The sequence below is a fragment of the Heptranchias perlo genome, chromosome 4 (genome assembly GCF_035084215.1).
Source record: "Heptranchias perlo isolate sHepPer1 chromosome 4, sHepPer1.hap1, whole genome shotgun sequence".
Taxonomy (NCBI): domain Eukaryota; kingdom Metazoa; phylum Chordata; class Chondrichthyes; order Hexanchiformes; family Hexanchidae; genus Heptranchias; species Heptranchias perlo.
In genome coordinates, this window is record NC_090328.1 from 53,501,396 (window position 1) to 53,515,556 (window position 14,161).

At 40.6% G+C, this 14,161-nt stretch overlaps 1 protein-coding gene across 5 annotated transcripts in view; it reads right to left on the reverse strand.

The window, feature by feature from the left end:
- fbxl17 (F-box and leucine-rich repeat protein 17) overlaps positions 1-14,161 on the reverse strand; it is a 667,009-nt gene that overhangs the window by 633,734 nt on the left and 19,114 nt on the right. For all 5 annotated transcript variants that reach the window (XM_067982923.1, XM_067982926.1, XM_067982925.1 and 2 more), the window contains one exon: positions 3,302-3,559. In XM_067982923.1, the coding sequence (XP_067839024.1) occupies positions 3,302-3,559 (258 nt within the window). The remainder of the gene's footprint in view (positions 1-3,301; positions 3,560-14,161) is intronic.

Consider the following 14,161-nt stretch of genomic DNA (forward strand, 5'->3'; position numbering starts at 1 on the left):
CTCTACCTTGTGGAGGTTGAACGCCAACTCTCCGACACCTCCTCCTATCTCCCCCTGGATCATGACCCCAATGTCGAACATCAAGCCATAGTTTCCCAGACCGTCACTGACCTCAACTCCTCTGGAGATCTTCCCCCCACGGCCTCCAACCTCAGTCCCCCAACCCCGCTTCTACCTCCTTTCCAAGATCCACAAACAGGACTGCCCCGGTAGCCCCATCATTTCAGCCTGTTCTTGCCTCACCAAACTTATTTCTTCCTATCTCAACTATTTTTTCTCCCCTAATCCAGTCTCTTCCAACCTATATCCGCGACTCTTCTGATGCCCTCTGCCACTTTAACAGTTTCCAGTTCCCGGCCCTAACTGCTCCAGTCCTACTCGGGTCCCCTCAATCACCTCTTTTTCCAGTACAAAGATTATTGTATCAGTGCCGATTCCTGCTCTCGCCCCAAACTGGAAAATTTCATCAACGTTGCTTCCAATTTCCAACCTTCACTCGCCTTCACATGGTCCATCTCTGACTTGACCCTTCCTCGACTTCTCTATCTCCATTTCTAGGGATAGGCTGTCAACCAATATCTATTATAAGCCCACTGACTCCCACAGCTACCTTGATTACACTTCCTCCCACCCCGCTTCCTGCAAGGACTCTATTCCCTTCTCCCAATTTCTCCGTTGCATCTGTTCTGATGATGCCACCTTCCACACCAGTGCTTCCAATATGTCCTCCTTTACCGAGGATTCCTCTCCACTGTAGTTGATAGGGCCCTCGACGGTGTCTGTCCCATTTCCCGCATTTCTGCCCTCAGCCCTTCCCCTCCAGAGCCACTCGAGGGTCACCCTGTCCTCACCTTCCACCCCGCCAGCTTCCACATTCAATGTATCATCCTCTGCCATGCCGCACGATCCCACCACCAAACACACCTTCCCCTCAACTCCCCTTTCAGTATTCCAAAGGGGCCATTCCCTCCGAGACACCCTGGTCCACTCTTCCATCATCTCCAATACCACTCTCCTTCCCATGGCACCTTCCCGTGTGAGTGCAGGAAAGGTAACAACGGCCCCTTCACCTCCTCCCTCACCACCCTCCGGGGTTCCAAACACTCCTTCCAGGTGAAACAGTGGTTTACTTGTACTTCTTTCAATTTAGTATACTGTATTCGCTGCACACAATGCGGTCTCCTCTACACGGGGGAGACCAAACGCAGACTGGGTGAACATCTCCACTCTGTCCACAAGCGTGACCCTGACCTGTCGGTCGCTTGCCATTTTAATTCCCCGTCCCACACCCACTCTGACCTCGGCCTCCTACACTGTTCCAATGAAGCTAGAGGAACAGCACCTCATCTTTCGATTTGGCACTTTACAACCTTCTAGACTCAACATTGATTTCAATAGTCAACAGGTGCTGCTAATGGTTCTGATATTGCCATTTACAGCTCCTCTAGACCCATCTTTTGTTTCTTTACTTGTCCCATTACCACCCTTCTTGCCTTGCACCATCATCCCTTGTCATTTAATCACTCCTGCCCTCCTCCCCTTCAGAGACCTTCCCTTTTGGTCTCTTCCCTCCCTTCCTTCCTTCCTTTCCCTGGCTCGGTACTTGCTTTAAAACTGTTTAATCTTCAACTTCCAGTTCTGACGAGAGGTCATTGACCTGAAACGTTAACTCTGTTTCTTTCTCCACAGATGCTGCCTGACTTGCTGAGTATTTCCAGCATTTTCTGTTTTTATTTCAGATTTCCAGCACCTGTGGTATTTTGCTTTCCTTCTGTCCAATGTAGAGAATTCATTTTGATCTGCCAGCACCACCTACTGGATTTCTTCTGTACTCAAGGCCAGGTTGAATAACATCTTTCCACCACAGATTTCTCATCTCCCCCACTTCCCATTAAATCACTTGTGTGGCTATTTTTGCTTTGCTTTACAATTTGCAACTGCCTCCAATTTTCTTTCATTTTCAAAATTTCTCAGCCTCCCTGTTTTCCTATATTGCCTCTTTATTTTTACTAACTACATAGAGCATAGCAAAATTCAAAAAAATCTGGTGAAAAATGTCTCTGCTTCCCTCTCCTCCTTTACAACCGTCCTTAAAACCCAACTCTCTAACCAAGCTTTTGATCACCCCTCTGGATCTTGCCTCCTTTGGCTCATTTTCCATCTTCCTCATACCTGTGTAAAGTGCCTTGGGATGTTTTTCTACATTAAAGATGCCAGATAAATGTAAACTGTTGTTGCAGATGCAGCAAGGATGCTCATCCAAAGCTGGGGTTAAGCACATTTTCAGAACACAGTACACTAATGAGTTAGATGTCAATACTGAATGCCAAATGTGGAAATTGTTCTCCAGCATCAACATACCTTACTTGAGAGAGGGGAAAAAATGAGATTCTGTGGGACAGCAACAATGTGCATTTATATATTTCAACATATGGAGAAAGGGACTAAACAGATAGCTTTTTCAGAGACCTGGCATAGGCCCAATGTACCAAAATGCAGTGTTTCAAAATTCTGTGATTGTATTTCTGAGGAAACAAAGAAACCTCCCTAAAATTCCTGCTGTTAATGCTTCTGTATCTACCACACCACACATGTATTTACCTACTGAGCTATTAGGACACCTGCTAAAAAAACTTAAAAAGCTGCATTACTTAAAAAAAAAAGCAGCCCATACAGTCCAGAATTAACATAATATAATGAGGAACAGCAGCAGGACTGTGATAAGGATTAACAGCAACTAAATTAATAAAACATTCTGTACCCAGAGCAGTAGGATTATGGTTAAAAACATGATTCCTCAAACTGTAAGGAGCCACATTAAGCCATATTGCTTCGCACCAAACAAATAAGACAATTTACCTGAACAATGGAAGAAAAATAAAACTGAACATCAACTCAAATGTATCCCAGTGTAGCATTGGTAGGACCTGGGAGCAGGATAATGTCAGCCCATCAGCTTATAAATCCAAGTTATTCTTTCCTACCACAAGATTTTACATTATGTGTCTTCTTGTTCATGGAGCAGCATGCCTGTAACTCTTCTTGCGCCCAGTGATGGTAATAAACAAAAAAGGTTGCAAACATACCTCAAAAAAAGCTAACACAGACCTGAGTGAACGAAGTATCCTTGGATTTCTAATCAATCTACTAATATGTTACTAGCACTTTCTGCTAATATTGTAGCTTTGAAATGCCTCACTATAATTTAAATATGATCACAGCAAATGCTGCTTCAAGAAAAATCAAACACCTGTAGAATTAAAACTTGAAGCATAATATTAAAAAGTAATAAAGTGAAAACCTGTCGTAAGGATTCATCCGTAAGCTTATCCTGGTTTCCAACATGTACTTTCTGCAGAAAAGGGCAATGGCAAGCAATTGCAATGAGAGAAATGTCACTGAGCTGTTTGCATCGATATGCTATATATTTCTGCAGTCCTGGGCTCTGCGATGCTATGGAGCTCACTCCTGTATCAGAGATATTTCGACAATCGGAAACATTAATTTGGATTGTGTTTCGGTTCTTTGATGCAATTCGCTTAAGTACATCATCGGTGATCTGTCAAGAAACAAGAATACAAATGCTTTATTTTTAGTTTGCGCATTCAAAAATTAATTCAATTATCAGCATTAACTTTTCAATATCATACCAAATGCAATCTGTTCAATTTTCGTCTCGGGACTTCTAGTTTCCAGGGCTGAAAGAAAACACTTCTTTCAAGTTCTAAATTAATGAAACCTCTAATGTACACCAAGAGCTACAATTATCAAGTGTAAATATATTTCAAAATTGCATCTTCTAATGTGTATAATATATGACTTCTTGGAACAAAAACCACTTGACATCCAATGTCAACATTAAGTTCTCCCAGAACAGGTATAACATAGGAAGAGTAAAGCCTCCTCCATTTTGCCCCAAAAAGTGTTTCAACCAGACAATCACCAGTTTTCCATAATAGCCATCCTTCGCTGGCATGCCAAATTTTGACCATTTCAGCACTGTCATAGAATCAAGTAAGTTACGGCACAGAAGGAGACCATTCGGCCCATTGCGTCCGTCAGCCGAAAAAGAGCCACCCAGCCCAATCCCACTTTCCAGCTCTTGGTCCGTAGCCTTGTAGGTCACGGCACTCCAAGTGCATATCCAAGTACTTTTTAAATGCAATGAGGGTATCTGCCTTTACTACCCTTTCAGGCAGTGAGGTCCAGACTATTCACTCTATCTAGACCCTTCATAATTTTATACACCTCAATTAAATCTCCCCTCAGCCTCCTCTGTTCCAAAGAAAACAACCCCAACCTATCCAATCTTTCCTCATAGCTAAAATTCTCCAGTCCTGGCAACATCCTTGTAAATATCCTCTGTACCCTCTCTTGTGCAATCACATCCTTCCTGTAATGTGGTGACCAGAACTGTACACAGTATACAAGCTGTGGCCTGTGTTTTATACAGTTCCAGCATAATCTCCCTGCTCTTATATTCTATGCCTCAGCTAATAAAGGAAAGTATTCCGTATGCCTTCTTAACCACTCTATCTGTCTGTCCTGCTACCCTCAGGGATCTGTGGACACGCACTCCAAGTTCCCACTGTTTCTCTACACCTCTCAGTATCCTCCCATTTATTGTGTATTCCCTTGCCTTATTGACCCTCCCCAAATGCATTACCTCACACTTCTCTGGATTGAATTCTATTTGCCACTTTTCTGCCCACCTGACCAGTCCATTGATACCTTCCTGCAGTCTAGAGCTTCCCTCCTCACTATCAACCACATGGCCAATTTTTGTATCATCTGCAAACTTGTTAATCACGCCCCCTACATTTAAGTCTAAATCATTGATATATACCATAAAAAGCAAGGAACCTAGTACTGAGCCCTGCGGAACCCCACTGGAAACAGCCTTCCAGTCACAAAAACACCTGGCCATTACCCTTTGCTTCCTGCCACTGAGCCCAATTTTGGATCTAACTTGCCATTTTCCCTTGGATCCCATGGGCTTTTACATTCCTGACCAGTCTGTCATGTGGGACCTCGTCAAAAGCCTGGCTAAAATCCATGTACACTACATCAAACCCTCATCGAACCTCCTTGTTACCTCCTCAAAAAATTCAATCAAGTCAGTCAGACATGACCTTCCCTTAACAAATCCGTGCTGACTGTCCTTGATTAATCTTTGCCTTTCTAAATGATTGTAAACAATTTTACAACACCAAGTTATAGTCCAACAAATTTATTTTAAATTTAAAATAAATTTGTTGGACTATAACTTGGTGTTGTAAAATTGTTTACAATTGTCAACCCCAGTCCATCACCAGCATCGCCACATCATTTCTAAATGATGATTAATACTATCCTTCAGAATGGATTCCAATAATTTGCCCACCACCGAGGTTAGGCTGACTGGCCTGTAATTACTCGGTCTATCCCTTTTTAAACAACAGTATAATGTTAGCAATCCTCTGGCACCACACTTGTAGCCAGAGAGGATTGGAAAATGATGGTCAGAGCCACCACTATTTCCTCCCTTGCTTCTCTTAACAACCTGGGAAACATTTCATCCGGGCCTGGCGATTTATCTACTTTCAAAGATGCTAAACCCTGTAATAATGAATACTCACAAAGTGAGAGGAAGTAAGAACCATACCCACATCTTCCACCTCCACACACAGGTTACCTTTTTGGTCTCTAATAGGCCCTACTCTTTCCTTAGTTATTCTCTTGCTCTTTATGTAGTTATAAAATATCTTTGGGTTTCCCATGATTTTACTTGCCAATATTTTATTCATGCCCTCTCTTTGCTTTCCAATTTCCTTTTTAATTTCATCCCTCCACTTTCTATACTCCTCTAGGCTTTCTGCAGTGTCTGACATAAGCTTCCCTTTTTTGCCTTTTCCTACCTTGTATGCTCCTTGACAACCAGGGGCCTCTAGTTTTGGGTGTGCCACCCTTTTTCTTTGTGGGGACATTTTTGCTCTGAACCCTTGCTATCTCCTCCTTGAATGCCTCCCACTGTTCTGACACTGATTTACCTTCAAGTAGCTGTTCCCAGTCCACCTTTGCTAAATCACTTCTCAGCTTCGTAAAATTGACCTTTCCCCAATTATGAACTTTTACTCCTGTTCTATCTTTGTCCTTTTCCACAACTACACTAAATCTGCCTGAACTATGATCATTACCACCAAAATGCTCTCCCACTGATACTCCTTCCACTGCCCAGTTTCATCCCCTAAAACTAAGTCCAGAACTGCCCCCTCTCTTGTTGGGCTTGCTACGTACTGACTAAAAACATTCTCCTGAAAGCAATTTAAGAATTCTGCACCCTCTATAACTTTTACACTGATTCTATCCGTTAATTAGGTTACTGCCCTATTGTTTTTGCACTTCAGAAATTTGCCTACATATTTGCTGTTCTATCTCCCTTTAACTGTTTGGGGGACTATTGTACACTCCCAGCAGTGTGATTACCCCTTTTTTGTTCTTTAGCTCAACCCCTCATTTGATGATCCTTCTAACAGATTATCCCTCCTCACAGCTGTAACTGTTTCTTTAACTAATATTGCCACCACCCCCCCCCACCTTTTTTTTATCCCCCTCTCTATTTCGTCTGAAAATCCTGAACCCAGGAATGTTGAGCTGCCTTTCCTGCCCCTCTTTAAGCCATGTTTCAGTAATAGCGATGATATCAAACTCCCATGTGTCTATCTGTGCCCTTAGCTCAACTGCCTTATTCACTAGACTCCTTGCATTTAAGTATATAACATTAAGCACTGCCAAATACTTTTGTTGTCTATTTTCTAGCCTTTGTTCCCTCTGCCTTCCAAACTCACTTACTAATTTTCTGCCTTCCATTTTGAGCTCTGCTTCTCCCTTCTGAATCTACGCTCATGTGCTCATGCCCCTGGCAAGCTAGTTTAAAACCTCCCCAACAGCGCTAGCAAACCTTCCCGCAACGATATCGGTCCCAACCCTGTTGAGGTGCAACCCATCCGGCTTGTACAGGTCCCACCTCCCCCAGTACTGGTCCCAATGCCCCAGGAATCTAAAGCCCTCCCTCTTGTACCATCTCACCAGCCAAGCATTCATCTGCATTATCCTCCTATTTCTGCACTCACTAATGCCTGGCACCAGAAGTAATCTGGAGATTACTACCTTTGAAGTCCTGCTCTTTCCTAGTTCCCTAAAATCTGCCTACAGGATCTCAATTCCTCTTTCTATCTATGTCATTGGTACCGATACGGATCACAACCTCTGGCTGGTCACCCTCCCCCCTCAGAATGTCCTGCAGCCACTCAGTGCCATTCCTGACCCTGGCACCAAGGAGGCAACATACCATCCTGAAATCACATCTATGGCCTATATCCATGGTGAATTGGGTTCAGAACGTTTAAGTTACAGATTTGAGAGCTAGATACCAGCTGCCTAGATTTTAGTTGAAAGAACATTCCGGCAAACATTTTTTTTTTAATTATATTTTTGATGTTTGGGCTCCCGTCCCAATCTTGCTTGATCCCCAACCAATCTCAGTCAAACGAACACAACCAAAGTTACTTTTCATCAAGAGAGATAACAGGTTATCAAGATATCTAAGTTCTTAGTTAAAAAGAACAGAATTAAGATTTAGCTATGACTATGAACAAAGAAATTAACTTGAGAACAATGATAACCAAGGCAGGACACACATCTCCTGTGCCACTGGGAAATGAGAACTCAGAATTTGTAAGAACAAGAAAAACCCAGACAGTTAGTATCATATATGAACTTCCAATTTCATTTTCAGCCAGTTATATATTTTCTAACTTAGTTAAAATACTCAAGTATATTACGTACACCATGACTTTATTTCTTACTGGACTTCAAAATGAAGCAGAGGAAAAAATCATGAATTCCTAAAAAGGGTGAAAACTATGACTGACTGGTACGCTATAAACCAAAAATGTCCATATTCAGAACTCCAACATTTGTAGAAATAACTATTCCCACAACCTTCTATAAAAAGGATTTGCTAAACTTTTTTCTCACTTCTAATTCCCTCCATTTAAATATATATATATTTTTTTAAGTACTCTGTTCTCTGAGCTCAATTAAGCACCATTAACACCATAAATATAGTCCAATATATTTTCTAATCTTACGTTTTAGGATTCCATATGGATTGAAAGTTAAACAAAAACTGCTACATAATTAAATGAAAAAACAACTGCTCAAAGTATTTCAGTAGCTGCATTGGGGAAATCATACAACACTGCTTTGGGCTTCCCTAAATAATAGATTGTTAAATTAAAAAAGGTACAATTTGGTTGCACAGACTATTCCACTCTCAGTGAATGTATGCACTTTTTACAAAGTTACATTTGTCTCCCAATTAATTTCTATAGATGCAAGTATACAATGAGGGCAATTTTCAAGTGCTAGTTTTTCCCCAATTCTACACAACTAATTAAAATTCCCAGCTGTCACCTTTGCAAAAACTACCTTGTGAACGATTCATCTTAAAAAGGTCCGTTAACAATTGCTATTCTATAACTGTAACAAAACATTTAATGCGTCTATTTTTTGACGTGTATATCCACAGCACACTTCAGGGGAATACAAAACAAAAGAATGAGTGAGAAATCCGAGCAGTAACATTCTCCTGAGCAACACTTCCAGAGTCCAACCTGTAAGCTATAAATGATGTAGTATTGTCTTCAAAAATAAAATGAACAGGAATTTTTGGCATGCAATCTGGAAATGTGCCTCAGTAAAGTGGGCTCAATTAGAGGTAATGAAGAGCACAACAGGGATCACAAGTGTTTTAGAACAGCTTTCAAAAGGTAATTTTTAAAACAGAATAGAAAGCTGCCAATCCAAATGTTAATCACTAAGAGGTAATAGTTTTGAAGGAGTACTTCTTATTGTCCAAGACTTCGGAATGCTTCAGAAGTTCCTTTTAGAAGCTACACCCTTAAACATTAACCTTTACCTAAAACATGCCTTCAGAACTATCAGAACACTATCCCACAAATCAGGGCCAATATGTTCAGCTGCAGGCAAGTGACACTGGAGTGTGACTAGCCCAATGAGACAGAAGGAAATTTCTGCAGGTTTAAAATCATGCTTAAAACAAACAGGAACTGGGACTTGGATTGATCTCGGCATTCAGCAGGAACTTAGGAACAGGAGTAAGCCATTCGAACCTGTTCTGCCATTCAATTAGATCATGGCTGATCTGTATCTCAACACCATTTACCCACCTTGGTTCCCTATCCCTTAACACCCTTACCTAAAAGAACTCAATTTTGGAATTTTCAATTGATCGAGCCTTAACAGCTTTTTGAGGGAGAGAGTCCCAGGTGGGAGGGAGAGTTGCAATTGAAATATCAATATTGGAGGAGCAATAAATTGCTTGTCCAAATAAATAACTAATCCCATCAACTTCAGATTAGCATCTTGCTACTTGTACAGATTACTGGCATTTGGATTACCAATATTCTTCCAAGTTGATATTTTGATTCACAAGTTTAAAATCAAACATTTTAACACTACCCTTTAATTGTTTTGAGGCTTTAATGGAACAACGTGGCGTAAAATGGATTCATTTTTGTAAAACAACTCCTTACGTTTTGTACACCCATTATACAACTGAGCAGAGCACACAAACAAACTAGGTCAAAAAAGGTGTTGCTCAGATGGTTGGCCGATATGTTGTTTTACAAGGACAAGAGCATATATCATGTAACAAACAATTATTCTGCTATGGTGCAGCTGTGTGGCACCTGATGTGCCCTTTTAAGGCCATAAGGCCCCATTGCTGTGTCTTCCTGGATTAATGAGAAGCTGATTGCTTTTAAGCAAATGCAAGGTCAGAAGAAATAAATACACAAGAGAAAACGTTGTTTAAAAGTGACATCTGAAGTTTGATGGACGCATCTCAAAGCTTTTAGATAAATAAATATCTGGACACTATTAGCGCAGTGAATGCCTCAGCTGCAATGTTTACAGGCCTACTTAAACTGTTTTTCCTTTTAGTTGGGTTAGGTCCTCATTCACAGTTTACAATGATGATAAAATACTAGATTAGTAGTGTTTGGCAGACACCCAACGGTTTCACAGAACACATTTTCATGACCAACCTCTTCAAAGTTACATGTTGTAAACATCATGAAGAATTTGGATGATTTATACCAAAGAGGTGATAGATTAAATAAATGAATAAAAACACACTTATTTAAATAGTGTTCATCCCAATGAACATTTAACAATATTTGACCTTCCTCAGCTCAGTAAGGTTGAGAGACATGTGACCAGGGCTGCACCTGCCAATCACCTCAAACCTAAGAAATTGTTTCCTCACTTTTCATAAAGCAGATAAGAGTATTACTAAAGTATATTCAACACCATGTGGAGGTGGCCACAGGGCTTGGTACTACTTGGAAGCAGATTTTAAAATAAACTTAGCTTAGTCGAATGGGGTAAAACAATATTAAAAAAAAACTTTATTTTCTCATTATTACATAAAAAAGTAGGGGGGGGGGCTGAAAAAACAGATGTGAGGAAAGAATGGGAGAAAAACATTTATGTCTACGTGTCTTGGCAGTCTGCCAGAAAATCGACTATGGCAGTAAGATCCCAGTTCAAATGCTGAGACCTATAATTTGTTGGCTCAGTGCAGCTTCAGAATATTTCTTAAACTAGTTATCAAGTTTGCTCCTGTCAAGTGTCATATTTCCTCATATTCTTAATCGCTGCATTCAAATGTGTGCAGAGTTATTTGTGGATTATATTTCATATCATTAATAAATTAAGCAATATCAGGTTACCTGTGTCAGTATTACAAGTTTATGGTGTTGCCTTAGTTAGTCTCTGGGGCAGAGAGATGCTGGTCACTCCCATAAGCAGTCTGAATGCCTTATGTTTAGAGGCACGTTTGTATTGCCCAATATCTAACTACATGATAGTGTAACTCAAGGGTACAACAATAGCACCTCCCAGTGATATGAACTGGGCATTGTGTCTTTTGTACGAGTTCCCACATGCCTCTCCAAAACTTTTGACAGTGGAAGAAAATGCGTGGTTAGACAAGATACGAATCATTCCTTTGCTCTTTTTATGTTCACTTCTGTCAGTGAAATAAAGCAGTTATCAAAACTTACTTAAGGTAATCAGTACAACTGGTCTTCAGGCAATATGATGAACACACTACACTTCTCCACATTAGCAGACTGTATTGCTTGACTTAAATAAAATAAATCTTAACTACTCTCATGCATTCTCCTTTTGAGCTTAGCAAAAGCTTGCCCTCGCTGATTCCTGTTTAAAAGCCAGACTGACTGCCCATGTGACTCCTTTTTTTCATCTCCACATGTTCACAACCCAAGAGGAGGTCCAATGCCAAAAAACCTCTGCTGAGCACACAGAACAAGGGACCTCCCAACGCAATGGGGGCAAGATGTTTATTGATTACCAAGAAAGGCTGGTGAATTTCTTATTATTTACAGTCTTTGGAAAATCATACCGGCATTTTAATCACCTTTCATCTCAAGTCGCTTTTTTTTAAAAAAGAGAAAATACACTTGGTTTTATTACACAAAACCCTTAAAAGTAGCTCTTCTTTCCCCCCCCCCCACCCCCCACAAATTCGTACTGCAAAAAGTCACAAAAATCCCCAAAATGAGACAGTACCCATTTCTCAAATCAAATTAATATTAAGTCACAGGTCAAAAGTTTTAGTACACCCATCAAATTTCACTTAGAAGCTATTTTAGAAACTAGAGTTCATAAAAGGCACATTTATATATTTTTACTGCAGTACAAAGGGCAGCAAATATCACCATCTCTGATCTGACATTTGACTGGATTGCTTTTGCCCATTCCAAAAAACAGCCCAAAGACACAAGTAAAACTGGAACAGTCTGGTGGGCATTGCACCAGATATCCCAACACCACGTGCACATAAACCTTCGCCACATTGGACATTTGTCAATCTACAAGACAGTAAACCCTGGGTTGCAGTGATTTATCTTAGCAGCCTGGAAAGTGGTGGCCAACATTAGTCCATCCGGCTGCATGATGCATTCTCAGGCTGTTTCAAAAGAATGACAATGGCCGAGCTGACAGTGAGGGGAAAAAAGGAGACACAAAAGCGAGAGGTAACACTATTTGTTTGCGTCCTCACCTCTTCAAAACCCTAATCAGCTTGAGGATCAATTTCCTAAACACTCCTTGCATCCACTCTCCCACATAAAGTTCCGCATAATGACGATCATCACCCAGTTCCACTGGCTCAGGGACATCCCCCACCCCCGTGATCTTCTCCATTCATCTCTGCTCACAACCTCTACTCTTCTGGCTCCGAAGTCCTGCTCGTTTCCTATCCCATCTCTTCACCACTGGAAACTAGTCCTTCAGTTACTAAATTTCTACCCTCCAACCAATTCCTCCCAAAACCAGTTGGCCTTACTCCCTCGCTTCACACCTTCAAAAGCCTGCGAACACCACGTATCTTCGACTGTGCCTTCAATCTCCACCTAATCTCCTTTTGCTGCCCTCCCACTTTGTCAACACAAAACGTTTTATATGGCAAACTATTACAAAAGCAGTTGCGTACTGTTGTCTTCTCATTTTGATAAGCACATTTTCCACAATAAACATTTTAAATGGAACAAACAAGCTGAAAAAGAACTAATGAAGCAAGAATATTTGTCTTGTCCACAAAATATGTGGCAGATTAACTGATGGTAATTAAGGTGGACAATTTATTGAAGAGAAAAAGCCCAAAAATATTGAAAAAGCAATTATCGTGAGAATGAAAATAGCTCGAAACAGGGTTTGTTGAAAGAGAATGTTTGTTTACAAAGCTGCACTGCAAGAATAGAGAACAGAAAAGCCACAAATGACTGTATTCATTTTTTAGCCATGAAATAAACCACAGTTAAAAGAAAACATACCAGACTCGTTTATGGAAAGGTTTAGTCAACATATATCTGAAATCACTGAACAAAACTCAACTCAGTAAGCTTCCACGACTCTTAGTTACCCCCACCAACCCTATAGCAATCTTACATTTGTTATGCTCTGTACCAAATCCTTGGTGGCTACTCTCTAACTACAGTATCGGCTCCACCCATTCTCTGATGTTGACTGCTGTTTACTAGGCTATCGTTGTGCGCACACACACTCAAGTTTACTCCATTGGATTGAAGCAAGGCTTCAGTTGCCTGTGTTTTGTCATCCTTTTTCCAATCTACTGATTCAACCCATTTATCAGGTGTTCCTCAAAAATAATTCTCAATCCCTCACAAATTACCTCCCTGATCTTGCTCTGCACTTCAGATAAATACCATCTATCTGAGAATTTCTTTTTTGTGTTTTGCCTTTTAGCAAATTCCATTTAATTCATATAGAAGTCATCAATTTTGTCTTGGTTATCTGATTAGGGAGGGCATGTTGTTCAAGACCTCCTTTGTGAATACTTGGAGGGTGAAATCATTCAGAACACAGGCACCGGAGGTGAAATGAGGAGAATATTTTTTACCCAGCTGGGTTGATCGAACCCTTCAAATCCAAATTCTTGTTACAATTCGACACTTTTTATACTTATCCTTACTATGTGATGTGCATTTCACATTGCATGATACCAAAGTTAACTGGTCCATATCAGGAGAAACTAACAAGCACCTATACCTCATCAATAACAAGCTGATTTCCTCACTAACTAGCTCTCTTTCCGTTCAGTTAACAAGATCAGTATAACTCCCAATTTGGTTGTCTTAATACATATTTATTTGTTGTTACCTGTAATTGCTATTCCACCAAGTGAAACGGCTCATCTGGATGAACTGGAACGCACTGCCTGAAAGGGTAGTGGAAGCGGATTCAATAGTAACTTTCAAAAGGGAAGAAAATTACAGAGCTAAGGGAAAGAGCAGAGGAGTGGGACTAATTGGATAGCTCTTTCAAAGAGCTGGCAGAGGCACAATGGACTGAATGGCCTGTGTTGCAAGATTCTACATTCTATGATTCTATGAAAAGATTAAATCGGGTATTAACGTAAGTCTGCTATTGATTTGGAGCGATTTAATATTGTTAACTTTTAACCTTTGTTAAGCGTGGGAAGTATGATTCTTAAATTGTAATGTCTTAAAATGTACCGCGACACAGCAATTCTAAGATGGTGGCCACT